At 45.0% G+C, this 25,658-nt stretch overlaps 2 protein-coding genes across 3 annotated transcripts in view; both read right to left on the reverse strand.

The window, feature by feature from the left end:
* Nucleotides 1-404: 404 nt before the first annotated feature.
* zbtb16a (zinc finger and BTB domain containing 16a) lies at nt 405-5,141 on the reverse strand. Its single transcript, XM_067229151.1, has 2 exons — nt 5,043-5,141; nt 405-1,736 (listed from the first exon to the last, which is right to left on the reverse strand). The coding sequence occupies exon 2, from the start codon at nt 1,647-1,649 to the stop codon at nt 405-407; it is 1,245 nt and encodes a 414-aa protein (XP_067085252.1). The 5' UTR covers nt 1,650-1,736; nt 5,043-5,141.
* A 14,929-nt stretch (nt 5,142-20,070) lies between these two features.
* ncam1a (neural cell adhesion molecule 1a) overlaps nt 20,071-25,658 on the reverse strand; it is a 148,946-nt gene continuing 143,358 nt past the window's right edge. Inside the window, exons 18-19 of one of the 2 annotated variants that reach the window (XM_067228797.1) lie at nt 24,450-24,959; nt 20,071-20,783 (exon numbers count right to left, since the gene is read on the reverse strand). In XM_067228797.1, coding sequence (XP_067084898.1) covers nt 20,657-20,783; nt 24,450-24,959 — 637 coding nt within the window. In that variant the 3' untranslated portion in view covers nt 20,071-20,656. The remainder of the gene's footprint in view (nt 20,784-24,449; nt 24,960-25,658) is intronic. The other variant, XM_067228798.1, reaches the window with a different exon arrangement.

Below are 25,658 nucleotides of genomic sequence, written 5' to 3' on the forward strand. Positions count from 1 at the left end.
GTAGGCCTACTCTTTACACCTTATGACATTCACAAAAATTATGGTTAAAGACCATTATGCAGTCTAGTGCATAATCCTTAATCTCAAAATTACCCAAGATTATTTATAAAATGGATTATCAATTAGCCACATTATAATTTGGCTACCTAGCAATTGCAACAACTGATAACCATTTCCCGCAAAATACAATATGCAAACATCCAAATCATGTAACACCCTTCTGACTTGCATTTTCCATTCTCATACTACAAACACTACACATGAATGAATGAATTTGAAAAAAAATAAAACTTGCTGTGACCCACGGAAGAAACGTTGACACTGCTCAGGCAATAAACGCCCCAAGAGAACGTTTGTGCGAAACATTCAACAAATTAAATAAAAAACCAAAACCCAAGTCTTCCTTACCTGTGCTGCTCCACAGCCTCGTTGTCAGGCAGCTCAGCCCCACACACGTTGCATCTCTCGTTCTGGTTCCTGCTGTCTGGCTTGATCCCGGCAGCCAGCTCTCCTAGCTTGTTGAAGAACTCTCTCTGGATGAAGCTCTGGGGGAGCAGCCCACCGTAGGCGCTGAAGTCCATGGACATGGCCAGCGCCGGGGACATGTGCAGGGAGGAGGCCATGGAGGACGGCATCATCAGGGCCTCGTTCTTGTGGTTGGGAGGCAGGGAGTAGAGCGAGGCCAGGTGCTTCTCAGTCATGCCGGCCATGGCCTCCAGGCCCATCTGAGCCGGGTCGGGCTGCAGCTCGGCCGTGCCGTCCTCCCTGACGTAGTGCAGCTCGCGGGCGCTGGTGATCACGCTGGTCCTGGTGGGAGTCCCCGGCCCGTCGCGGTTGCGGTCCGACTCGCCGCTCCTCTCCCCGTTGCTGGAGGCGCTGGACTCCACGGCGCGAGGGCTTTCGTGGCCGTTCCCGCCCTCGTCCACCTGCATCATCTCCGTCTTGATGTCGTTCATGAACTGCTGGTGGGAGTTCCCGTGCGTCAGGTGGTCTCCTCCGAAGCCCTGCTGGAGGAGAGACTGTCCGATGCTCATCAGGCTGTCCACCGCAGCTTTGGTGGGGCTGAGGGTGGAGAGGCTGAAGGAGGTGGAGACGGACGGGCTCTGGTCCACCATGCCGGCCAGGGCCGAGGCCTGCTGGGCCACAGAAAGGTAACCCCCCTCCATGGAATGCTTCTTGGCGTTCTTGCCTCCGCTGCGGCCCTTGCGCTCGTCCTCGTCCTCCCCCCCTCCGTCGTTCATGCTGACCTCCGTGTCGTTGTCGTCCGAGGACTGGATGGTCTCGAGGATCTTCAGGCATTGCTCCTCCAGGTACTCGATCTCCAGGATCTCGGCCGCGTAGAGCAGGTCGTCCAGGTCCTCCACCTTGGCCTGGAGGGTGGCGGTGTAGGCGTACTCCAGGATCTGCTGGAAGGTCTTTGGCGACAGGAAGTCCAGGGTGTAATGCTGGCTGTTACGGTGGAACAGGATCTCGAACATTTTGCTGGTGCAGGCCAGCACGGTCCTGTGGGCGTGGAACTCCTGGGTGTCCACCATGATGACCACGTCACACAGAGTCCCAGCCAGGCGCATCTGGTTGGCCTTCTGCAGTAGAGCAGTGGGGTGGCTGGGGTTCTGCAGCTGAATCATACCCATTTTAGTCAAATCCATATCGCTGAGCTCCACCAGGCCTACTCATGAGGATCGCTGTCCCTCTGCAGTTTGTTCAGTTATCTTTGCAAGCAAGATAAATTCAGTCTGGAGAGATGGGAGAGACGTAGAGGTCAGCATGATGCGTCGTAGACACATGACACATTTTGGAGGCATTTTGCCTTCTTTTTTTTGGCATCTCATCACATCCAAAAAAACGATTGGAAGTGTCACTAAAACTTTAATTCAAAAGTGGTGTACATTATGGCTTGTGTTTTTTAAATTAATTAATTACATATAAAATTATACATTTTTAAATGACAGTATTTGGTAAATGCTTGATCATTATTTAAAATGTTTTTAGTTTTTTTAAATGGGAAACAAACACATTTGGTCATGTATCGCATTTATAACGAGGTTAATTTGAACATGATATTACATTTACATTTACATTTAGTCATTTAGCAGACGCTCTTATCCAGAGCGACTTACAGTAAGTACAGGGACATTCCCCCGAGGCAAGTAGGGTGAAGTGCCTTGCCCAAGGACACAACGTCAGTTGGCATGACTGGGAATCGAACTGGCAACCTTCGGATTACTAGTCCGACTCTCTCACCGCTCAGCCACCTGACTCCCAATATTACATATTGGCCTAGCATATTAACAGATAAATAAATGAAAATATTCCCATTTCTATTCCGTGTCTCCTACTGGAGACTGAAGATAGAAATCTAATAGAATTTAAGGCAAAGCCTTAGACTCAATCATCCTGAACAAGCTAGTGTTTTATTTGCCTTTCACCATATAAGTCTCATTGAAAATTAACCCATCTTTCCCCCTTCATTTATAGTAATGTGACAGGTGGATGTTGTAGAGAACCACGAGCGGGCAGAGCCTCGTGACACGCTTGTCTTTGTCAGAACGCATTGATGCTTGGTTCACAAAGACCATCTACACCCATTCTGAAATGAAATGGCATCTTATTCTGTATTCCCATCACAAACAGGAGCAGCGAGGCGATGAGGGGGAGAGCAGCGAGCGGGAGCCAAGAATCGGTGAAACGGAGGATGTCGCAAAAGCACAACCGCGGCGCAGCACCAGCGAGATAATATTTCGTACACGCCAAAAACGCAAGAGTCATTGCTGACTTCTTTGGCTTTGTTACGCAATACGTGTTGCTCTGCACTCACTCGAGTTAAACACATTATTGCGTTTAACTCGAGTTAGCCTCGATGATCCCAGAACCAGTAGAATAAAAAAAGGAGAAGTTATCGGTTAAACAAAGTGTTTAAATTGTATAGTCCACGTATATTATTGGCTTCAAATTGTAATTTAATCGCGGGAAGCAGGCAATGATCGAAAAATGACAAGTGAATTTGGGGACCTGAAAACGGCATGGATGTGAAAACGAGAACCGCTCTTAATAATAAAGCTGTTGAGTAGATTACACAACAGAGATGAAAACTGACAGACATATACCATAACAATTAACCCACTGACCTAATGGTTATCAATATAAAAAATAAATAGCCTACATTAGCCTATTGGTTGCTTTATTTTAAACCAAACTGCATCCGTTTATTTAGGATATGACATGCCAGTATACATACATGACTTAGTATTTGAACACGAAGCTTCTGTAAAGAAAATGATATGCTACTGAGGTCTGATTTATTACTATTATAGACGGTTTAATAACGTCACCGATTAGGCCTAAATAAGCTTTTCTAACATGTCAACAGTTGGCAGGCAGATGAACAATGGATATATAATTTGTGGGCATTAGAGAATAAGACTTCAGTTGACCTACAAGTGATCTACATACAATATATTAGCTAAACTAAGCTTTTGACTAAAATAGTTTTAACTTGGGTTATGTTTTAAACAAAACCCATAGACTGTGTGGAAACCCCGACGTTCGATTCACGACAAAAAAAATTGCTTACGGGCATCGCCTGATCACAGTGTGTAGGCAATATTAGCTTCGGGTATACGTATATAACATTGAGTTTATAAACTTGAATCAGGCAAACAAAAGAACATTAAAGTTTCTTCATTTGGAAGACATTTTAAACGCCAAGCCCCGAAAATATGTAGGCTATGGTAGGAGACAGCGGTGCGTCCAAACGGCGCGTTAATGTTTCCACAGTCAAATAATTCAGCGCTCATGTGTACATGTGCAATATACACCCTTACAATGAGGCGATGGTCTGTTTTCAGTTATAATATAAACTGATCAACCATCAACGCTAACAGTGATCGATCAAATCAAGACCCCGGGTTAGGCTACGCGAACTGTATGCTACTTAGTCTCCTGTACGCGCAATATTAGCCAAGCCGTCCTGTAGCTTACTGACGAATAAACAATAAAAACACCGCGTGGAACATAGCCCCAGACAGACTATACACAGTTTGCTCAATAACTAACAGTAGGCTAACCTACTCACTCTTAGCGATATGGAGTCCCCTAAAGTAAATACAGGTAAAGGACACCAAAATACACCACGCAAGGACTGGCTACTCTCATTCAATACGGCACAATTCTGATTAACAAACAGGTGTAATCGTTTGAAGTAAAGTGATTACAGCTTCAGAGCATTTTAATTAGACATGTCATCATGTCTCAAGATTAGAGACCCTCGATAAGAAATCAATTCGCCATCACATCTGTGAAAAATTCTCTAGGCTACTTAAAGATAAGCGTTATTTACTCAATAAGGCCATATTAGGTTAAAATCAATGGAATAGCAGCAGTCCCGCTGAAATAGGTCTCTGATATCGGCTAGCCTACAATATTCAGCTCTCAAATACATTTTAGACATGCACACCGGTGTTCGTGATTGTCAATACGACTGTCTTAGCACATCGAGTGCGTCATTTTTTCGCTTTTTAACTTCCAGGAAAATAAGAGCGACATGAAGTGTCGTTTTGAGCTCTTACATTATATCTGAGATGATACTAACGATTTCTGAACAAACCACATGGACTCGCGTCACTGTCTGGTTTCCAATGTAAAGCCAGACCTCACGTTCTGCTGCTGCGATCTCCCGAATACTAAAACAGATGGTTACGTCAACCTCACATCTCTACATGCCCGATGTAAAGTGTTAGCAGGAACTTCACCGCCTTTTAGCCACACACAATCAAAGCTTTATTTTGACAGGCAACATTTGTAATCGAAACTCTTCAGCCACAAGCAGATAGACGTAAAGTTTGTTTGCCACATTGTTGCACCAGAAGTCGCCGCACTGTAACTTGACGTGGGTTGAAGTTGGAACGCCAATTACTATAAATGAATATAAACATTCCCAACGTGAATGAAAGTGCACATTAACCCAACTGTACGCATGCAGAGAACCGGTTTTGTCACTTGATTCTAGCAAGTTAGCTACACGCGCCCACATCAGTACTCACCTAAGATGCACGTTTTGATTCCGTATGTGTGGTTATAGGGGCTACAGCATAGTAACGCGGTTCACAGTACCCGCTCTCATACACGCACTAACTCCTCTCTCCTCTCGGGTTAGCAAATCAACACAATGGTGACGTCAACGCAACGAGTCACTCGTCTCTCCTGAATCCATCCAAACACTGCGAAAGTGAGACACCTAGGGGCTTACAAATGTTGAGTTGTAATGGGAATTGGGAAGTAAAGATAGTGTTGAGATTCACAGTTAAAACAACGACAAATATAGCACGACAGTAATGTTAACGATATTAAGAAGACTATTAATAACAACAATGACGATTCCGTTTTTGATAACCATATCCACTGTTATAATGAAATTAAAATAAATGAATGAAATGATCCCTATTGGAATGATTTAGTAGACTATTATGGGTTCTTTATCAAATGTACGGAAAACCTTTTGAGAGAAAAAATTAAAAAGTATTTAGATTTTGTTATCTCTATAATCGTTATAGTTTCTTTACTATTTCTTCTTCAGTTCACTGTCAACTCAATGAATTCCTGTGTTTTGGACTCCAGCCAAAAAGCTAACCCTTCTAAGAGATGCTTCAGCGTCTGTAAGGCAGAGTTTCTGGGTACATGTACAGCGTGTGTCTTTGTAAGGTCAAGAGGTCATACAGCAAGGCTCCCTCTGAGCAGAATATAGCATGCAGTCCAGACAGTGGGGAGACAGTGAGGAAAATCATGTACAAATGAGGCTTATGTGATTAACGACCACTTCACCTGCTGAACGTTCTAGTGTATCAGTGTACTGACCACTGAAGACCCGTTAAGTAAGCGATTTTGTGCATTCTATGTTTGAACATGTCCAGATACTGTATTTAAGCACTCTTGCAAGAGAGAGTCTTCACTCATGCTAGCCACTCTGTTGTGGATTGGTGGCATGATCCGACGTCGAGCTAATAAAACCGAGTCAACCCTTTTATAATTGTCGTGACTCCTTCCGGCCTGCCTTCTCCAGAATTTACATCTTATCAGCGTCTCTTTATCCTTCACTGCAACTGCATTCATTGTAAACACTAGCTGACTGTATTCATATATTATTTTAAAAGAAAAAAATATATAGGCCATTATATAGTAAGTCAGTCATGTAACATATTGGAGCATACTTAGTTATACTAGCTGACAAAAAATTTTTTTAACTATAATATTTCCACAAACGATTAACACATTGAACACAGTCACAAGTAACAGGTATGTCGTTTTGTATCAGCCAACGTGAAAGAAAAAGAAAATCTAAATGTAAAGCGCGAGCTGAGGGCTTTAAGTGTGGTTTCCCTCTCCTTTAATTTGCGGCGGCGCGTTGAGAGTTTTTTGCTTCATCCGAGCGAGGATCACAGAGCGCGCCTCATCACCTTTGAGCTGCATGCTGTGTAGGCTTACCCATGGAGAAAGAAAAAAGGCACTGCCTTAATCTCAATTTAATCCCCATTTTACCCAGGGAAAGGAAGACGAGTGCTAAATTACAACACCATACAGTCAGTACGCTTGAAAACAATGCAGGGGTACATAAATAAAAATAATATTTCTAGGAAAAAAGCGTTGTGTTTTGTAGTTCAATATCAAAATTTCCAATAGATAAAGGCCTAGTTAGAGGTGATTCAGTAAGTATTTATTGTAGAGTGGCTACAACAGTATTTAGTCTCTCCTTATTTCAGAATGACAAAAATACAATGTCAAAGAAAGGAAGTCATCTAGCACTTTTAACACCGTTTGTAGTGATGAATTAATTCACTTTCATTGCACACAAAACAACTACAGCATGGGTTGAAGGATCAGGGTGATATTGGAGGGTGATAATGAGTTGTGACGTTTCACAGTAATTGCTAGTTTGCTAGCAAATTCAAAGTGTGGGGCTAATTACAGCGATAAAGTCCAAATCCCAATTAATGCTGAGAGATAATCTGAGCCATCAGAATCATTGAACACTGTGTAAGTATCAGAATCATCCAGGGAACACGGAAAGGACGGCCTGGGTAAAAACAAGCACATCTCAGAAACCTGAAAGCTCAAAACCTTCTGAGACCAAGTCTCTGATTTGGTTTTTGCTACAAGGTACCCACACATGGGTAAAATCAATGTTTTTAAGTTCATATTTCTCTTTGGAGAGTGAAGGAAGTGTTTCAGGTGAAATAATATGTGGTTGTGATTAGCAGAAACACTTCCATTGTCTGTCTCTCTGAGTCTGGTGTGCTACAGAGAGGGAGCAGGGGGGGGGGGGGTTAGGTATGTAAGGGCCCCACAGTGAATCTTTGTGAAACCCTGTCCATACACTCCAACTGAATGGACTCTTTTTACACTTGTGTAAATCTGGGGGCGTGCATGGCCCTGGAGCCCAGCCCCCCTGACCCCCGACCCTCACCTTTGACCTTTGGTGGATTTGGTTCAGACCTCTCCGGCTCTCATCGTGAGCGTGCACACAGCGAGCCAGAGAATCTGTCTGAGGAGTGTTTAAAAATTGAAATGTTCTGGAAACAACAAAACAGTCACAGGCAATCTGTCAATCAAGCACAATCAACTGTTTGGCTTTTTTACCGGGATTTCCTGTAGTACGTAATCTGTAGACCAACAACATTCCATAATTTGAACAGGCCAAATCTATATCTGGCAGATCTATCTTTGGAAGACTTAAGACATAGGTAGTTTGATTTTTTTAGGTGACAGTTTATATTTCTAGATATTATTTATCGGAAAAACAAATTGGCCCTTCAGTGACACCTCAATTGAGGGCCACAACTTTTTATATTCTGTCTCTCTTCTTACTGACATTTCTTCAAGAAGGGGGTATAAACTACTTCTGGTTAATGGGTGAGATGGTCATGTTGACATAGGTGTTTTATTTACCAGATGCCTATTTGCTTCTCCATTCCACACCTTCAGCCAAGCCTTCACCTGTCCGCTCAAAGGACAAAGTACCACAGTTAGGATGATACTTAATCAATAGTCCCCTTGTCTAGTCTTGGACCAAAGAATGGCAGTTGGCCAAACCCAGTTGTGTGGTCAGTTTCAGGTGAAGGGCATTGTGCCCTTAATGGCTACAGCTCAGCTATAGTGGTTGAAAAACGCTCTGATCTTGTAGTATCCTGAAACTCTTCCGGAATGTTCCATTAGTTTGCCTTGTGTTCCAACAAGCTGAGGGTATGCTGGTGGGTGAGCTGGGGGGAAGGAGAGGGATTTTGTTGTTGAGGGAACTCAACTTCTATGCATTTCGATGAACACGTAGATTCTCAAACCCATCACGTTAGTGAACAGGAAGAGGAGACCTAACTGACCCCACTCGAATGTTGTCAATACTGCTTTAACAGTGGCTCAGATTACACACAACTCTTTTATATTCAGTTACCCGCTATAAAGACTCAAGACGTTTGGTTTCCTCTCGTCACTGAACAGGTGATGGACACGCAGGAATTAGAAAGTGCCAAATGTGCACGGACGTGTCACGGATAACAGCCTCATTAATAAATCACATATTTAAACCTATTTAAACATTTGCGTTACCTGAGATTTCCAGGGAGTCGGTTTTCTAGTGAGAAAATCAAGACAGGATAACAGCACACCAGTGGACCTATCTCAAGCTGGGCTCTGGAAAGATCAGTTATCTCTCGTGCCTCTGTTTACCCAGTGAGACTTACAGTGAGGGTGGAAGCAAATGCAGTGACCTCAGAAGTCTACTCTACTGTATTCTACTCTACTCTATGACAGGCCTCCCCATCACAAATCCTGCCACCTAAAATGTGCGCTGACTTAAACACTATAAATCCAATGTGATCTCACAGCTACAGTAAAAGGGACATCCTGCAACTTCCATACAAGCTTGTTAGTCTGCAACGTAAACACAATGGTAGATTTGGGGCGGGGCACATGCGAGATGCCACTAGAAGCACTTATTATGTCTCAATAGACATCTGTCTAATGTACAGTGTTGCCGTTTGAGGAATTAGGAGTTGACTGGCGATACACAGGCTACTTGAATGAGCCGTCATGCATCATTACTGATGATGAGTCATGTTGTGTGAGGATTGCACACTGCTGTCCTTATGGATGCTACTTCTTGGCTAATACCCAGGCTTTCACATAAATACAGTCACATTCATTATGTGTCATTTGTTTTTATAAGCAATGTCACAAAGGCTTTCACAGACAGTCTTGGATTGTCACGTATAACCAGCCTAAACTCTCAGCTCATCAAGACATTACCACCCTGCTCAGTAGGACCAGGACACTCTCAGGAAAACTACAAATTGAAGATCTGGATAAGAGCGTCTGCAAAAAATGACTAAAATGAAGAATTATTGGGAGGAGAATGTCTGCAGACTATCTGAGGCAGACTGTGTTGCTAGTCGCCAGCCACACGTGCAATAGCTTAGTATTGAAGTCAATACTGGAGATGGTTAATACAAAAGATGGAAAATTGACCAATTGCAAAGTAATGTCTTTCTTGACGGGGGGGGGGAAATCCTAGTAAAAATGATTTTGCCAATAGTGTTGGTGGTCTTATAAATACAGAGCCACCATGAACCCAGAGGAGACGCCTCTGAACCAACTGTGTTCTCATTCACCACAGTCATCAACGCTCCAAGTCAATTCATCAGTCTTTCTTGTACACACACACACACTCACTCACACACACACACACACACACACTCACACTCACACTCACACTCACACTCACACTCACACTCACACTCACACTCACACTCACACTCACACACACACACACACACACACACACACACACACACACACACACACACACACACACACACACACTCACACACACACACACACACACACACTGTTCGTCCACACACAAGCACAGATACACTCACGCTTCTCACTCACACACACACACACACACACGCACACACAACAGACATTCTTCCCTGTAAGTCATATGATAGCACAGAATCAAAAATATCAAAAATCATTTTGATATTGTCCCAGCATGCTCTCTGTCTCTCTGTCTCTCTGTCTCTCTGTCTCTCTCTCTCTCTCTCTCTCTCTCTCTCTCTCTCTCTCTCTCTCTCTCTCTCTCTCTCTCTCTCTCTCTCTCTCTCTCTCTCTTCCCACTTTGGCCACCAGCCTCTGTCTTGAAGATGCACCTTTGGCTGTGGGCTAATGAGGTTTTGGGAGTTATCCAGCCTTTTGCGTCCATCTTTCCAAAGAGGAACCCTGGGCAGGCTGCCGGGGAGAGGGGCAGGATGAACATTAAAACCCCTTTAAAAGAAGATTCCCTGGGGTTCCCATTCAGGCGACATTTTATAAACTTTCTTTCACCGGTCCCCTACTTGGAGAGGCCATTGTCCCTGCGGTTATACAGAACCGTGTCTATTCAATACAGTTGAGACAAAGGTAGTGATGATCGATGCTGGCATCGTCAAACAAACATTGCTAGATGTGTGTTTTCAGTGCCCTTCGTGAGTGTTCCTGTGAAACAAGGTGATTGTGTGAGGTGATCTTGTGAATGTGGTCTGTAAGCCACAGATTAGTTTGTGTTTGCACATAAACAGTACGTTCTTCGACTACTATATTGACATCAAAACATCAATTTAGTAGCAGTGTTTTAGCGACTAAATATTATTTTAGAGCAGCAACATATCGAGTTGTAGCCTTGGTCTGTGTAGACGTGGATACAACGTCTGTATCTTAGTTTACAAGATCAATTTGCCCAACATGACAACAAAAACATAACTACTGTAAATGGACAATAATCCTGTGTTAAAATGGCTTCAATTTTAATTACTACTATTTGTCTGAAAGTGGTATGTTTTTAAATATACCGTTTTAAGTGTTCCTTAGTTATGTGAGGCTACAAATGGAACCTGGGGGGGAAGCATCCGATCTTTCAGGGGGAAATGATTTACTGCAGGGTGTTTGGAGAGCATTGTCCCATGATGCATCTCTTCAAGGGGATGATCCAACAACCTAGGTGTGACCAGCGCTGGACTGCTGAACATTCCTCACTAATGCGAAAGCCTGTGTGTGTTCCCCAGTGTGTGCATCTACTGTGTGTGTGTGTGTGTGCATCTACTGTGTGTGTGTGTGTGTTCGTGTGTAAGTGCGGTGCACACAGTCATATAAAAGCATTTGTATATCGGCCCCCTGGTATTCACCACTCTGCCCCCCTGCCTGATCCACTTCTACTGACCAAAGCATTACAGCACAAGGGTACAGCTGCCCTCCATTCAGGACATAAAAGAATCACTTCTTTCATACTTTACCTACACCCCCCCCCCCCGTCTCTCTCTTCTCCCAGTGTAAGAATCCAGCTGTTCCCAGTGGAGCATAATTCCAAAACGTCCCTCTGAAATCCCCCTCTCCCCCTTCCCCTTCCCCCTCTCTCTCTCTCTCTCTCTCTCTCTCTCTGTCTCTCTCTCTCTCTCTCTGTCTCTCTCTCTCTCTCTCTCTCTCTCTCTCCCCCCCCTCTCCCTCTCTCTCTCTCTCTCCCCCCCCCCCCCTCCCTCTCTCTCTCTCTCTCTCTGTCTCTCCCTCTCTCTCTCTCCCCCCCCTCTCCCTCTCTCTCTCTGGACCTATTGTCCAGGAGAGAAGGTAGTCAAGCCGTCCTCTCCATAGAGTTTAACCAGCGGACCGATGGCAAACTACAGAGTAATCATATTACAGTGTTCCCTGGGAAAGACGGACAGCTAGCCGCAGGGAAGCTACTGGGGCTAATCCCTAGGCTGATCCTCCCTCCTCATCTCGTCCCAGGGTCCAGGCTGCTGATCTTGGCTTTTAGGGTTTTAGATACACACACTATTTTCATCGACATGTACAGTATACTGACAAACACTGTCAACAGCCAACAAGTGCACACACACACACACACAAACCTCATCTGATCATCACCGCAATTTATTTGGACCCTGTTCTATTATCCTTATTCCATTTCTCAACAGCTCGTTGACTGCACACACGCATCAGGGTTTTTTTTTTTATCAATAATTAATACGCCATGATAAATCACACCTAATTAAACACATTAGCGATGCGATTTACCACCCCTGAATCATGTCCGGTGATATTAAAATGAGCCCGACGCTCATTAAATATACATGAGGAACTGAGCCACTGGCTGCATAGTAAACAGGATCTGTTATGGTGGAGCTGGTGTAATAGAGGAGTCTGGGGATAGAACGCCGACGCTTATGGGTAATGAAGTGTTAGGGTGAAATCTGAGACAACTACACTATAATTACAAACAATTATCTTCCAAGCATATATGGTATAATAGGATGCACTAAGGAAACAGAGATTATTGAGACATGTTTAGGGTCAGAATCTGGAATAGAGGACGGGGAGAGGCTGTTAACATTGTGGTATATTTCAAAATAGATAATTACACGCATAACTGGTACAAATAATAAGTAATATCAAATTGGAAAATATCATTTGGAAAACATCTGCCCTCGAAAATCTGCCCTTCATCTCGAGCTACAGGCTTCACAGTGTGTCTCAGTGCACGTCCAATTCAAACAAGTAGGACTACATCTCCCACAATGCACCTCGTCATCAGACTGTCCACCGTTCTTAATGCCAGAACCATCCACTGTCAGGGGTGCCACCATGAGGCCATGCATGCATGATTTATGGAGCATTCACACACACTCCAGCCTGGGGTTCTGTGACAGTGCTGGAACTGATGTGTCAGTACCTGAGATCCTCCTCTCTGCGTCTGATCTCATGGCGTTGATCATAGAGCAGTCCGTCAGCTGTCCGAAGACATTGCTTGTGATCTCTTCACATTCTGGTGAATGATGTGTGTGTAATGTGTACTGTACCCATGATGGGAGGCTTGTGTAAACATCATGAGGTATTGGAAGATGGCTAATGTGAGATAATGTACATGGGGTTAGGGTTAGGTGAGTTTGAGGAGCAAAATCATTTGGAATTCTTTCAAAACCGTTTTTACAAGGACGGTCACAATTACGTACCTGATAATTATGAACAATATGTGCCATCACATTAAACTTGGAGTGGTGTGGTTGCAGTACTCTGCCATCGTCAGAGTCATCTGTGCCCCTGGGCCTTTAGAGACGTCGAACAAAAGCAAATGTTCTCTCTTGACAAATGATCTATTCTTCATTTGATAATACTTGCAATCACACCTTGTGACGGCTACTCAAACAAACCATCAACACTTATGATTAAGTGAGCCACTCCAAAATGTGCATGAAAAAGAGCAGGAGATATAATAATTGGACTCCTTTCATGTGAGTACCTGTGGTTTGGCTCTTTTTCTCTTTCCCTCCCTCCCTCTCTCTCTCTCCCTCTCTCTCTCTCTCTCCCTCCCTCCCTCTATCTCTCTCTCTTTTTGGCCAGAGAGCGAGTGTGGGCAACAATGCCTTCAGCTGCGGCGTCCAGCTGTGAGCAAAAGCCTTTTGAGTTCACATTCATTTGGAGAGGAGTTTTTGTTGGGCTGAGGAAGTGAAGTGGGAAGTTATTTCTTTGAAGAATCCCCCCTGCAACAGTTGTTATGATCAAAAACCGGCATCTTGTTGAACGAGACGTGTTCCTAACATCTATCCGTCTGCCTCTGAACAGGAGGAGTTTGGGCTGGGATAATTACTGTTGTGCACTACAGTGCCGGACTCACCTGAGATGGGATTCCTTCTTCCTCTCGCATACAGGAACCCTGTTATTGTCTTTCTCTCTCGTACATGTTGACATTTATTACGAATATTGCTGCTGTATTCCTGTTGTAAATGTAATTTGTGAATCTATCACTATGTATCGCCTCGCACTCTTTCATCAGCACGATTATCATAAAGCGTTGCTCACCAGTGGAATGTATCTGTTCTTAGTGACGTTACATTTACATTTAGTCATTTAGCAGACGCTCTTATCCAGAGCGACTTACAGTAAGTACAGGGACATTCCCATGAGACAAGTAGGGTGAAGTGCCTTGCCCAAGGACACAACGTCATTTTGCACGGCCGGGAATCGAACTAACAACCTTTGGATGACTAGCCCAATTCCATAACCGCTCAGCCACCTGACTCCCTACGTTACAGAGCTTACCATGTGTTTGACACACAGTCCTCTCTTCTCAACACCTCCAGACTCATATCTTCTAAGACAGGAAGTAGGAAGGAGCACTTCCTGAGTGTCAAAGGTCAACCGTCCTCTCATTTCCTTCTCAGTGACAACAACACTACATTTTAAGAGAGAGAGAGAGAGAGAGAGAGAGAGAGAGGTTTTGGCAGGGCAGTTATGGCAGGAAATATGACTGTGTGTGTTGTGATGTAACTCTGATGTGATTAAAAGGTTGGGAAGGAGAGATGAGGCAGAGTGTTCCGGAGAGGAATGCTGGCTGGCTTCATGCTTTGGAGCAGACTAAAGACGAGAGAGAGAGAGAGAGAGAGAGAGAGAGAGAGAGAGAGAGGGGAGGGAGAGGGGGGAGGGAGGGAGAGGGGGGGAGAGAGAGGGGGGAGAAGAGAGAGAGGGGGGAGAGAGAGGGGGGGGAGAGAGAGAGAGAGTGAGAGAGAGAGAGAGAGAGAGAGAGAGAGAGAGAGAGAGAGAGAGAGAGAGAGAGAGAGAGAGAGAGAGAGAGAGAGAGAGAGAGAGAGAGAGAGAGAGAGGGGGAGGGAGGGAGAGCTTGGAGAAGAGATGGTTGTTTATGGAGGATCATAGCCTTGCTACCAAAGCAAACTGTGAGGACAAAAACAAATCACTTGACCAGAAATAAGCAATGGAAGAAAACCCAGCCGACATTGATACATTTGTCCACAATACAATCCCAGAACCAAAAAAAGCTTGGAGTCAACTATCGCACACAAATCAAAACTTTTCTTAAGTCACAACCTGGATAAACCAGTAGATTCAGTGCATTGACACAGCTAAGATACGCTAACAAACGATGACTTTTAGCAAACAAACAACGGGTGCCGAGCAAGAACCGACATCAACCGTAACGCCACCAAATAGGTAAATCTGCCTCTCCTAGCTGTTTATAGCCAACTCACTTTCAGCCGCACCAACCACACCGCTACGAACAAGCCAACCCTGACCCATACCACAGTGTTTGTCTGAAGCAACACAGAGGCAGTAACAATGGCGTGTGTTTAGACAGGTAGCATGAGGGCTGGGGAGGGCCTTTCCTATCTGTGTGTGAGATCTCCCCCTGGGCTGAGGTCTACACAGGGCCATTGTTGTAGCTGGGGGAGGGGAGGCTCAGCTGAAAGGACCCTAATCTTGTGGTCTGTGTGAGGTGAGGGGTTAGGGGGTTAGTTTAGAGAAAACGCAATAACAGGGATATGGTGGAGGTAGTAGGACTCTGGTGAAAGAGTGGGCGAGCAACACACCTCTTACATTCTGCCTGCCTTCTCTTAATGGTTTTTCTATTTTTTACGTTTACATTTAGTCATTTAGCAGACGCTCTTATCCAGAGCGACTTACAGTAAGTACAGGGACATTCTCCCCGAGGCAAGTAGGGTGAAGTGCCTTGCCCAAGGACACAATGTCATTTGGCACAGCCGAGAATCGAACCAACAACCTTCTGATTAATAGCCCAACTCCCTAACCGCTCAGCCATCTGACCCCCAGTAAATGTGAAAGAATGACTCATTCTGAGCTTGGGGGGGGGGGGGGGGGGAGAAGTAACACTCACCAAAAGTAATTTAGTCCCAAATTGTACAGGAACCTTTTTTGTTGTTGTTTACGGGTCACCTCAGACTGGTAGAGGAGGCATGTGCATGCTATCTGCGTCTCCTCGCTGAGGGAACCGCCCCGGAGGATATGGGCTCTGTGACATTCCTCACATGGAACATTTTGAACTAGCCAGACAGATTTGTGGCAAAGCCTGTGGGACTGCTCCCTCACTCTGTTCCCCTCTCCCTGTTTCTCTCACTCTCTCTTTATCCCTCCCTCTCCCTGTTTCTCTCCCTCTCTCTTTATCTCTCCCTCTCCCTGTTTATCTCTCTCTCACTCCTGTACTGCCAGGAGATTTCATAACAGGGCATAGGATCAGACTCCCTTCAATTGAGCTCCAAATTTGGCCTTTAGACACGAGCAGATGTATTAACAAGCTCCTGCACTGTCCTATTCTCACTTTGGGTCCAAGTCCTATTTACGGGCAGAATGCCTGGTCCACAGACAGACAGACAGACAGGTAGATAGTGAGACAGACCGTTGGACAGACAGCAGCTAACACCTATTTGCAAGTGTTTCCTCATATGTGTTGTTGCCAATTCTGTTCAAAAGAATTTGAAACGGCTCTGGTGAACACAAACAGTCTGATCTGGTACAGACTGATCAAATCTGATTGGAATTTGGGATGGAAATTTCGGGACAACTTTATGTAAATGTTTTGGTAACTATTTTGTTTGTCTTTATGCTGATTCTGGTTATGTTTCTAGACAGAAAAACCAAAGAGTTGGTTCAAAATTGGCCCTGCGGCTTCAACTCCGACAAAAATCTGTTCTCTCTATTTACTTTTCGTAGAGTGTTATCCCTCACGAGGAGACAAATTTGAGCAGCTTCCCTTCTGTTGGGTTGGAGCTCCAGAACGGCTCACAACTGGTTCACATCTGCCACCTTGTGGTGAACTCTGAAACTGCACCTGCACTGGCCTGAATTAAGAATACATCTAATTTTGACGAAATTCTACCAATTTCTTCAACCAGAAAAAGCCCATGTGAAGAATGACACATTGTTATTCAGACAAATAAATGAATATGATTTTTAATATGAAAGTCTTGGCTAAGCATAGTTTCCAACCATTCCTGTTTTTACACGATTTAGGAATCTCTGGTCAAAGACAGAAAGTAGGAAATGTGAGATAGCGCTGTATTTACCTTCCGTATTTATACGGCAGGTCATTAATTATCAATATTTAAACCCCTTTCCCCTTCACACATATATCACAGCCTCTTTTAAATGTTACAATGACTCCACCTAGTGGTCAAAATACAGAAGCAATTTTCACTCGTCTGATAACCGATGTCGTCCCTTCACAAGTAGGCTACAGGATACAGGCTAGCAACAGGTTAGTCTATCAGACTGCTATCTGATCTGATCACTGATCTGTGATCTCTTAGCGACGGGGCCATTAAATCCAGTTCCTCGAGTCTGACCTCCGTAATACTGTAGAACTACGCACTTCACATCCATTATCTTCTGCGGTAATATTTACTATCGCTTTGGATGTGTCTGATGACGTGAAAATCTAATCAGATCGAAGCAATTACGAGTGAAAACCACAAGTGACTGTATCCTACTGTTTGTGGAAACATTTACACTATCAAAACTTGTAATTTTTTTGTGTTAGCTTTTCATTACAAAAAAACATCCAGCCAACCTTTTTTTTCTTTAACTTTATTGAACACAAATCTTGACAGAATGCGAAGTCCAAACGTGTTTTTTTTATGTTAGTACTCAGTATTTACACCAGTGACAGTGAAGAGAGAGATAGAGGTGATAACAATGTTTCACTTAGTAAAAATCTGTATACAAGAGAAAAGGCCCCAAAGTCAGGGAATAGTGGATCTAAGCTACCACAGGAATGAAGGACTCTACAAGGGGACAAGGCCCCAGTCGGACTAAAAATCAGGGCATGTTCCAGCTTCTGTTCGGCTATCAGAGAAAGACATTTACAATCTTACTTGAGATCATCTGGGATTTGTTCAAACACTTGAAAAGGCCTCTCATCTCCCTCGTTTCCTTGATAGGACTTGGCGTGGTGAGATGATTTGGTGAAAGAAATATGGCGGAACAATCCCTTCACCGAGCCATCGACGCCAAATAAGTGAGCACTTCAAGGAAGTGAGGTAGGAGGAGAGCATCTCCTCACCTGCAGTATCTTTGGGTCATTCTGACCCATTAGTCATTGTGACCCACCGCCGTATTGCGACAAATTTACCTCATACAAAAACAAAGTGAAGCATTTCCTTTTAACCGTTGGGCTGTCTCAGACCCCCCACATTGGAATGGTTAAAATAAAATTATTTTTATTTGTTTTTGTATTGGGTAACATTGGGTAAACACAACGATAGTTCGTTATGAACCTTTGGGTCATGTGAGCCGAAGGCAGCACAAGGGTTAAGAGTTTGGACAAAGTGTTTCTCTCCAATGTCTTTCCTGAAATACAATCCATGGCACAGTACACTGGTTAAAGTCTATCAATTCATGTAAAAACAAGCCTAATTAGAAATTGGTACCACAAGGGCATTTGTGGGACATTTAAGGGCCACCTGTATCCAGGACGTCACCGCACTAGAGCTATTCGTTTTGGACAAATGAAAACCCATTGCCCACTGTTTCAATTACAGTAGACAATTAGCATAGTGGGTATATTACAGCAATTTGTTTTGTGACAATTCCCTCCCTCCATTAAATAACTGAGCTTAAAGGAGTAAAAGCACTTAATGTCAGGAATTTCTTCGTGGTTGAGGAAAGCAAAAAAGATTGGACCAAACAACAGATTACAGAACACTTCAAAAGATTCAATGTACGACAGGTAAAGCCTTCGTCAACTCGTTTTCTCAACAACTAATTCGGTGCTTTCAGACATTTTAAATCCGAGAGGAAAAAAAACATGCATGCTAGTTTTGCTAATCTTTCCACCATGTCAGAATAACACAAAAACATAATTCTATGTTTACTACATGGTGGAGCCTCAGATGAGGAGCCCTGTGATAAATACGACGAAAAAAATATACCAGCTTTGTTTTCATCCCTTTACACGGCAGTGTGAGCAATATCCTGGCCATTCTGAGTTTATTTCACAGTTAACAGACCAGCTAGCGTCTATTTCTGGACTGGTGCCGTCCAAAATAGCGACGAGCTGCTCTGTCAGTGCAAAATCCCGCCTGCTGCCCCCTGGAGGTAAAACAAGACAGCCGTGCAGCAGGAGGGGATAGATGCCGCAACTTTGAAATGTTTTGAAGGCACCGTCTCTGTTTTCTTTCAGTTTTGTTGTTGCGTGGTTTGGAACTTTTTTTTGTCGTCTGCGCTAGAAACTAAACCTTTCACAACCGAACTAACCGAACCGAACTAGTATGTTTGTTTTTTTCTATGACAAAGAACACATTGTTTTCACACTAGGATATTCACGCATTCACAGTGCACAAGCTTGCAGTCTAAAGTATGAGAAACACTGTACAAACTCTAATATTTCATTTTGAATGTTTAAATCCACGTATCCACGGAGTGCTATGGCTTAAATAAGACATTTTTGTAATCTGGTCATTTACTCGGTTAATATGCATAATAAAGATGTTCCTGAACATAAAAGGCAGATTTCTTCCCTTATTTGAGATTGGGTCCGATATCTAAATTGGAAGTAGCCTACTGTTTGCAACAGCCACAATATTGTAAATTCAAGGGGCGAAGCCTTTAGGTAGGGAACAGTTATGATCGCTTTCAAGGCTACTTTAAGGGCTTCTGTACATTCAGATTCTACCTTTGCTATACGGCTTACGGCTTTTATTACATCATTGTCCCTTAAGTCAGACTCCTTGGCAGCGCTACTTTTCGTGCCCACGCTTGATCCCTGGTACCTGGAACAATTTAGGGAACTGCGTTTGAAAGTAGCTATCCCCCAAAACCATTCAGCTGTGGAACGTCTCCAAAGCGCTTCTAACTGGCGACTTTCATGAAAAGGACTTGAAGGTGTGTGTGTGTGTGTGTGTGTGTGTGTGTGTGTGTGTGAGAAAGTCAGAGAGAGGAAAGACAAAGAAAATGTGTGTTCATATATTTGCCAAAAATAAAAACAAAACATTAACAAAAACATAAAAATCTTCACGCGACAAATTGCGCAACCCTAACTGCCAACTCTGACTTCTCTGTGGAGTAAGACATTGTTTTTCTGCTTTGCTTCCTTTTGTTTAGGTTGAGTTTACATGGGACAGATGAACACCAGTGTAAATGTTCAAAAACAAAAAGAAAACGCAAAAAAGAAGAAAAAAAACTATGACATTAGAAAGAATCCACTTGTCTACTCTGCAAAGTAGACATGCTAAGAATCTAGCTCTAGTTCTGGAAATTACACATGGAAAAACGAAGATAAAATAAAAGGCAGTTAATTTCTGCACAATATTTAAACACAAAAAAAAAACATTACAAAAGTACCCATAATTCATTAGCAGTCAGAATAATGATGGCAACACAGCATAACACAGAAAACAAAACAGGAAATAGTGAGGGTAATGTCATGAGTTTGTGTGTGTGCACATAGTAAAGGCATTTTTCTGAAGTAAAGCTACAATCCTCTCATGGTTAACTAAGTGATATTTAACTGTCCCACATTAAAGACCGGTAACTTTGATGTTACATATAAAAGAAGGGCAGAGAGAGTGGTCTAGATGCGAGGACTTCCCCTTCTGTTTTCTATGAAAAAGCGAGAGGTGAAGAAAAAATAACTGAGAAAATAAGGAGAAAATTCTAAGGCATGTGCATGAGGTCTTATATTTCGCTCTACAAGTCTAACAAACTCATCTTTTGTTCAGAAAACTCATAGAAGACACTGAAGAAAAACAGACCCTTTTCAAACTTTTTTTTTGTTGTTGCTTTTTTTGTTGAAACTTTTCGTCATCAGATGGGGGGGAGGCCTTCTGAACCACGATCACGCTTTGCTCTCGTTTCCGTTTAACTGGGCCGCCTCGGTGGGAACCGTCTTCACCTCAGAAGGAGCTTTCTTCACCTCGGTCTCTGTCTCGGGTTTACTTTTGTCTTCTGTCAAGATCTTACCGCTGGAGGGAGAGAAAACCACACACACACACACACACGAGAGATTCTCTTAGTGATGAATTTCAAATCTCTGTTTTAAGCTTAAAATCTATTCTAAGCTGTCTTTTGTGTCATTTCTAAAGAGAGAAAGGAAGAAAGGAAGAAAGGAAACCTGCTTAAGGTTTGGAAGGAATTTGTTTCCCCTGGAACCAAACGTGTTTCACACTTAACCGGATCTGCCTAGCTATCCTCTCATGACATCAAAGACAGGCACACAGGTGTCATAGCTGTTTCTCATGGGACAATGCATGGTGACATGTGGGTTGAATGGGAGGAGGCACAGTACAGTACAATACACAAGGGAATGATTCACTGTAATACGACAGTGTGGTAAAAAGCTGTAAAGAAAACACAAGGGCTGTTTCGAAGGAGAAGCTAATCGGATAGAACACAACAGACAATCTTCCTGCAATAAGTTGCGTCATTAACAGCTTGTCCACTTGCAGACTTTCCCCAGTGTTTTATAGAAGGGCTTATTCTTTTTGAAGCTCCTTTACTGGAAGAAGTTTATTTGTCTTTGCCCTAACATCAAGCTCAGAAATTGTATTTTAGTCATTTTAGGAAATTCACTCAGACAGCACAATTCAATATCATGGATTTGCTCTTTTATCTCGGCTGCTCTGACAGTTTAGCCAACGATGCAAAGATTTCCCAAAGATTTTTAAATGATACTCTCACATGGTTCTTAATGATCTGCTGTTAGATATTAAAACTCACTTCTTACAAATCACATAAAAATACCGGTTAAGTTAGAGGACAGATAATCCATTATTTCTGGCCTCCCTCTGTACTCTAAACGTACCTCAACCCCCCTCAAGACCCTCCTCCAACAATTACCTTTCCTAATCAGCCAAATCTTAGGCTTTGAGACAAGCCTAAATCAGACATGACAGAGAATGTCTTTGACCGTTTGACAAGGATCCGGTCTGGTTCGCTCCGCATCAGAGCCAGGACACAGGGCTGTAACCGTGGGGACGGAGGGACAACAAAAGGAGTAGGGTGACAGACCCCTGATGAAGCCATGAGCCGCACGAGGCTCCTCCATTAAGGACTGAGAGGCAACAAGGCCTTTTGTTAAGGCCCTGGCTGGAGAAGGGTTTCACGTTACAATCTGCACCATCTAAACAACCCTGCCTGCTGTTCCTGGCTTTGTAGAGTCTGTAGGGAGTCAGGCAGTATCGTCAGCTTCACTCCAGAGAGCCGGGCACTGATCGTGGCCAGAGAGCCCTAACTTCTCCCGCCACAAAGACACGCTCCTGGAGGGCGGAAACCGTCTCCCCGCTGTGGACGTCCACCGCACGCCACTCAGGCCCAGACTAATGCCCCGTCGGACACGCTGGGATCGTGGAAACACACCGTCCCTGCAGGCGAGAGAGGACGCTTGCAGGTCTCGGGCATCGAGCCAGAAGCGCCACGCCCCCAGCTGTTCGGAGAGGAGGAGAAACCGCAGGTCACCTTCACCTGGGCCCGGGCGCTGCTGCTCCCGCCCGTGGCCTGCCACCCCAGGGTGGTGTAGCTGTCAGATGTGGGTGGTGGTGGGGCCCGACGGTTATATCTGTCACAGCAACGTCCTGATAGTGTTACCAGGTCGGCTGCCAGAGGCGGTGGGAGAGAGAGGGGTCATCGATCTGAGAGCAGACTCACCTTGACAACACAGAGCACTCGCAACAGGGAAGAAACTTTTGTGGAAGGAAGTCCAAAACAAACAACTATGTTTTCCCAGGACTCCCAAACAAATGACACGGCTTGTAATTAGGAATTAGGTTTTTCCCCATCAAATCCTGCTAGTGTAGCATGCGTAGCATGCACGGAGCTAATTAGGCTTGCAGTCTTGACTAGCTGGTCACAGTGCTGTTGCTCAGAGACAAAAGTAAATTGGTTGGAATCCGATAAGTGTGATTTTAGCAACTGTCACAGGAGTGACTGAGAAGCCTGTAAGAGAGGAACAGCTGTGACCAGCTACAGCAGGTCAGAGGTCAACTGCCACCCAAACAGTCAGATCTAAGTACTCCTGATCCTCTACTGTGACTTCTATATCATCCACTACTTACATGTCACTCGGATCAAATTGTCTGCTGAATGAATAAAATGTAATTTATACTTTAAGGAGTGACTTTACCCAGAATCCCCGGGGACTGGCACAGGCTGGCTGGTCCAATGAGCTATGAGGGGACGAGGCTGGAGGGTGGAGTTTCTGAACTCCCACACCTCTCTCTCACTAATGAGGGGGGCTCAGCTGACAGAGGAACAGTAGGCGTCCACTCTCTTAACGAGCTAGAATTGCTCATTAACAGTGGTGGGAATCTTAGGTTACTTAAATCAGGGAAAGGGTCAAGATTCTTCCCATCTACTGCCGGTGTGTTTCGACCGTGTATTAGAGGATGTTCAGTCTGTGAGATTGAGTTTGGATTAAGGACCCAGACTCAGAGCGCAGCTATCCTGTCCAGTCACATCACGTTTACTTAAAATAGAAAGAGAGAGAGAGAGAGAGAGAAGGGGGGGAGGGAGAGAGAGAGAGAGAGCAGTAAACGAGAAGGCTGAGCAACAAAACAGAGTTAGGGGAGGAAGACACTAAAGGGACCTGTAAATAATTTAAGAGGTATACGGATGCTATTCATCCCCTGTGGACATCTAGTTTGTAGTCGGACTGGGCAAGCGAGGGGCTCTGCGACAGCAGGGGGAGGCTAGGGAGCCTGTCCTTACCGACGTGAACACACCATGGGTTATAGATGGTTTCGACTGGAGACTGTGAAGACAAATCACCGTGGAGACCGGAGGGAGGGGCGCTGCTTCAATCACGAGTTATGAAGATAAATCTGCTGCTGATTACGCTTCCATCATCAAGACGGTTCTGCCTTCACGCTCACTCTACGTTTTGGGGAAGAACGGCAACCTCCAATAATTCATAACTGACGTCTTCAGTGGTTTTGAAGAGCTACTTTAGACAGGCTTGTGAAGCGAGAGAGAAGCCAGGGAAGGTTCTGGAACCAGACGAGCATCCTCAGGGCTTGCTTGAGATAAGACTGGCATCTAGGATCGTCTTTGGAGAACAAAAGCACGACCCCGCTCTTCATCCCAGCCAATATCGCAGCCTGGCGCGATTCTTTTGCAATAAAGAATCTGCTTCCTGCCTTTACAACAATATTTTGGGCTGAAAACAACAATGCTTTGATGTCCTTTGTTCATAACGATTGTGGAAAGCTCCTTCCTTCTTTGGTTATGAGATCATAAACAAAGAGAATCTTCCAGGGCTCAGGGAGACGCTGTGTCACAGTGCCGCTATTCCCCGTTAAAGTACTGATGTTAGAGTTTGCACGAGAGACAGAGAAGAGAAGGAGAGAGAGGGGGGAGGCAGAAGGACAGTTGAGGAGAAGGGCCTTGTCTACAGCAGGAGAAAAGAAACAGGACTGTAAGGTGAAGGGGTGTGGGGTGGGTGGAGGGAAATGGAGGTGGCAGGTGGAGGTAAATGGAGGTGACAGACACACAGCTTCTTTTCCAATCCCCAACGCTAGCATACTCCTAGAAGCGCAGGACAAATGAGTGTTGTCTTCCTGGGTGGTATGCTAGCCGGGATACTGGAACAGCTGTACAGCACAAACACACAGGTCTAAGAGGAAGTGAGGTCATACTCGTCCTGGGCGGGAGCAGAGGCTGGGGCTCTGGCGAACACGTCCTGGGTCAGGCCGTCTATCTGTAAGTCCTTACTCTGGGGGGGGCCGTCGCTGGCTGGGCTTGTGACTGGCTCTGGCTTGCCCTGAGGAACGCCTGCTTTGGTGGAGGATGAGCCGGGGGCTAGAGCCGGCTCTGGAGCAGGGGCGCTGGGATCAGACGGGGCTGTGGAGGGTTTGGAGGCAACTGCGCTCTGGGGAGGGGCCGGGGAGTCGCTCAGGTCGACCAGGGGAGCCACGCTGGACTGAGGGGAGAGGGTGGTGGAGGGGGCTTTGGGGTTGCTGGTCTGGGGGGCCGGTGCGGGGGAGCTTTTGGCGTAGGGCTTGGCGGGGGCGGCGGCGCTGGAGGAGAGGGTGGTGCTCTCACTAGCAGGGCTGCTCTGGGCGGTGCTAAAGCTCTCGGTGGCGGGGTCAGAGTTAGTAGCTGTGGAGGGGAGCATGTCCACCACAGTGGTGGTGTCAGCTGCAGGCCTGTGAGGAGGAGGAGGGAGGAGGAGGAGGAGGAGGTGAGAAACCAAACAGGTGTTGCCAGAGGAATAGGAACGAGAGAAAGGCAGGAGAGGGGGAGTGAGTGAGGGAGGGAGGGGTGAGGGGGTGAGGCATAAACATACAGAAGAGTGAGTGCTACATGCAGTGATGAAGCAAATCACTATAGAAAAATCTTTATAACAAAATCAGAGTGAAGTGAGGGTTTAGGGGACACAAATACTAAAGCAAAACTAAGGACATTTAAATCAAAGTGATGTGAATAAGAGGTTTAAGGGTATAACTAAGGCTGTTAGATGTACTAGTTGGCATGTCATTTTTCTGTAGAGAGAACAGTTCAGGTGTAGGGTGGCGAACACCCGGGTCTTCACTGCCCTTACAGGCACCAGGGGGAACTACAACCTACATAAGAACTAGAACACCGCTTTCTCTCACAAACATCGTTTTCTAAACTCACGATTTGACCTCTCCTCTACGCACCACATCTTTCAACAGCAACGCTAACACTCTTCTCACTGCCCCTCTCCAGGAGATCAGGACCGGGGGCGGAGGGCAGGAGTGATGCCCCTGTGGTGCCCCCCCCCCCCCCCCCCCCCAGCAGACACAGCTCTGACACGGTGGAGAGCCTCCCTCTAAGCCCCGCCCCCCCAGCTGTAAGCCCCCCCCCCCTGCTGTAATCCCCGC

Source organism: Osmerus mordax, chromosome 25 (genome assembly GCF_038355195.1).
Source record: "Osmerus mordax isolate fOsmMor3 chromosome 25, fOsmMor3.pri, whole genome shotgun sequence".
NCBI classification, from domain to species: domain Eukaryota; kingdom Metazoa; phylum Chordata; class Actinopteri; order Osmeriformes; family Osmeridae; genus Osmerus; species Osmerus mordax.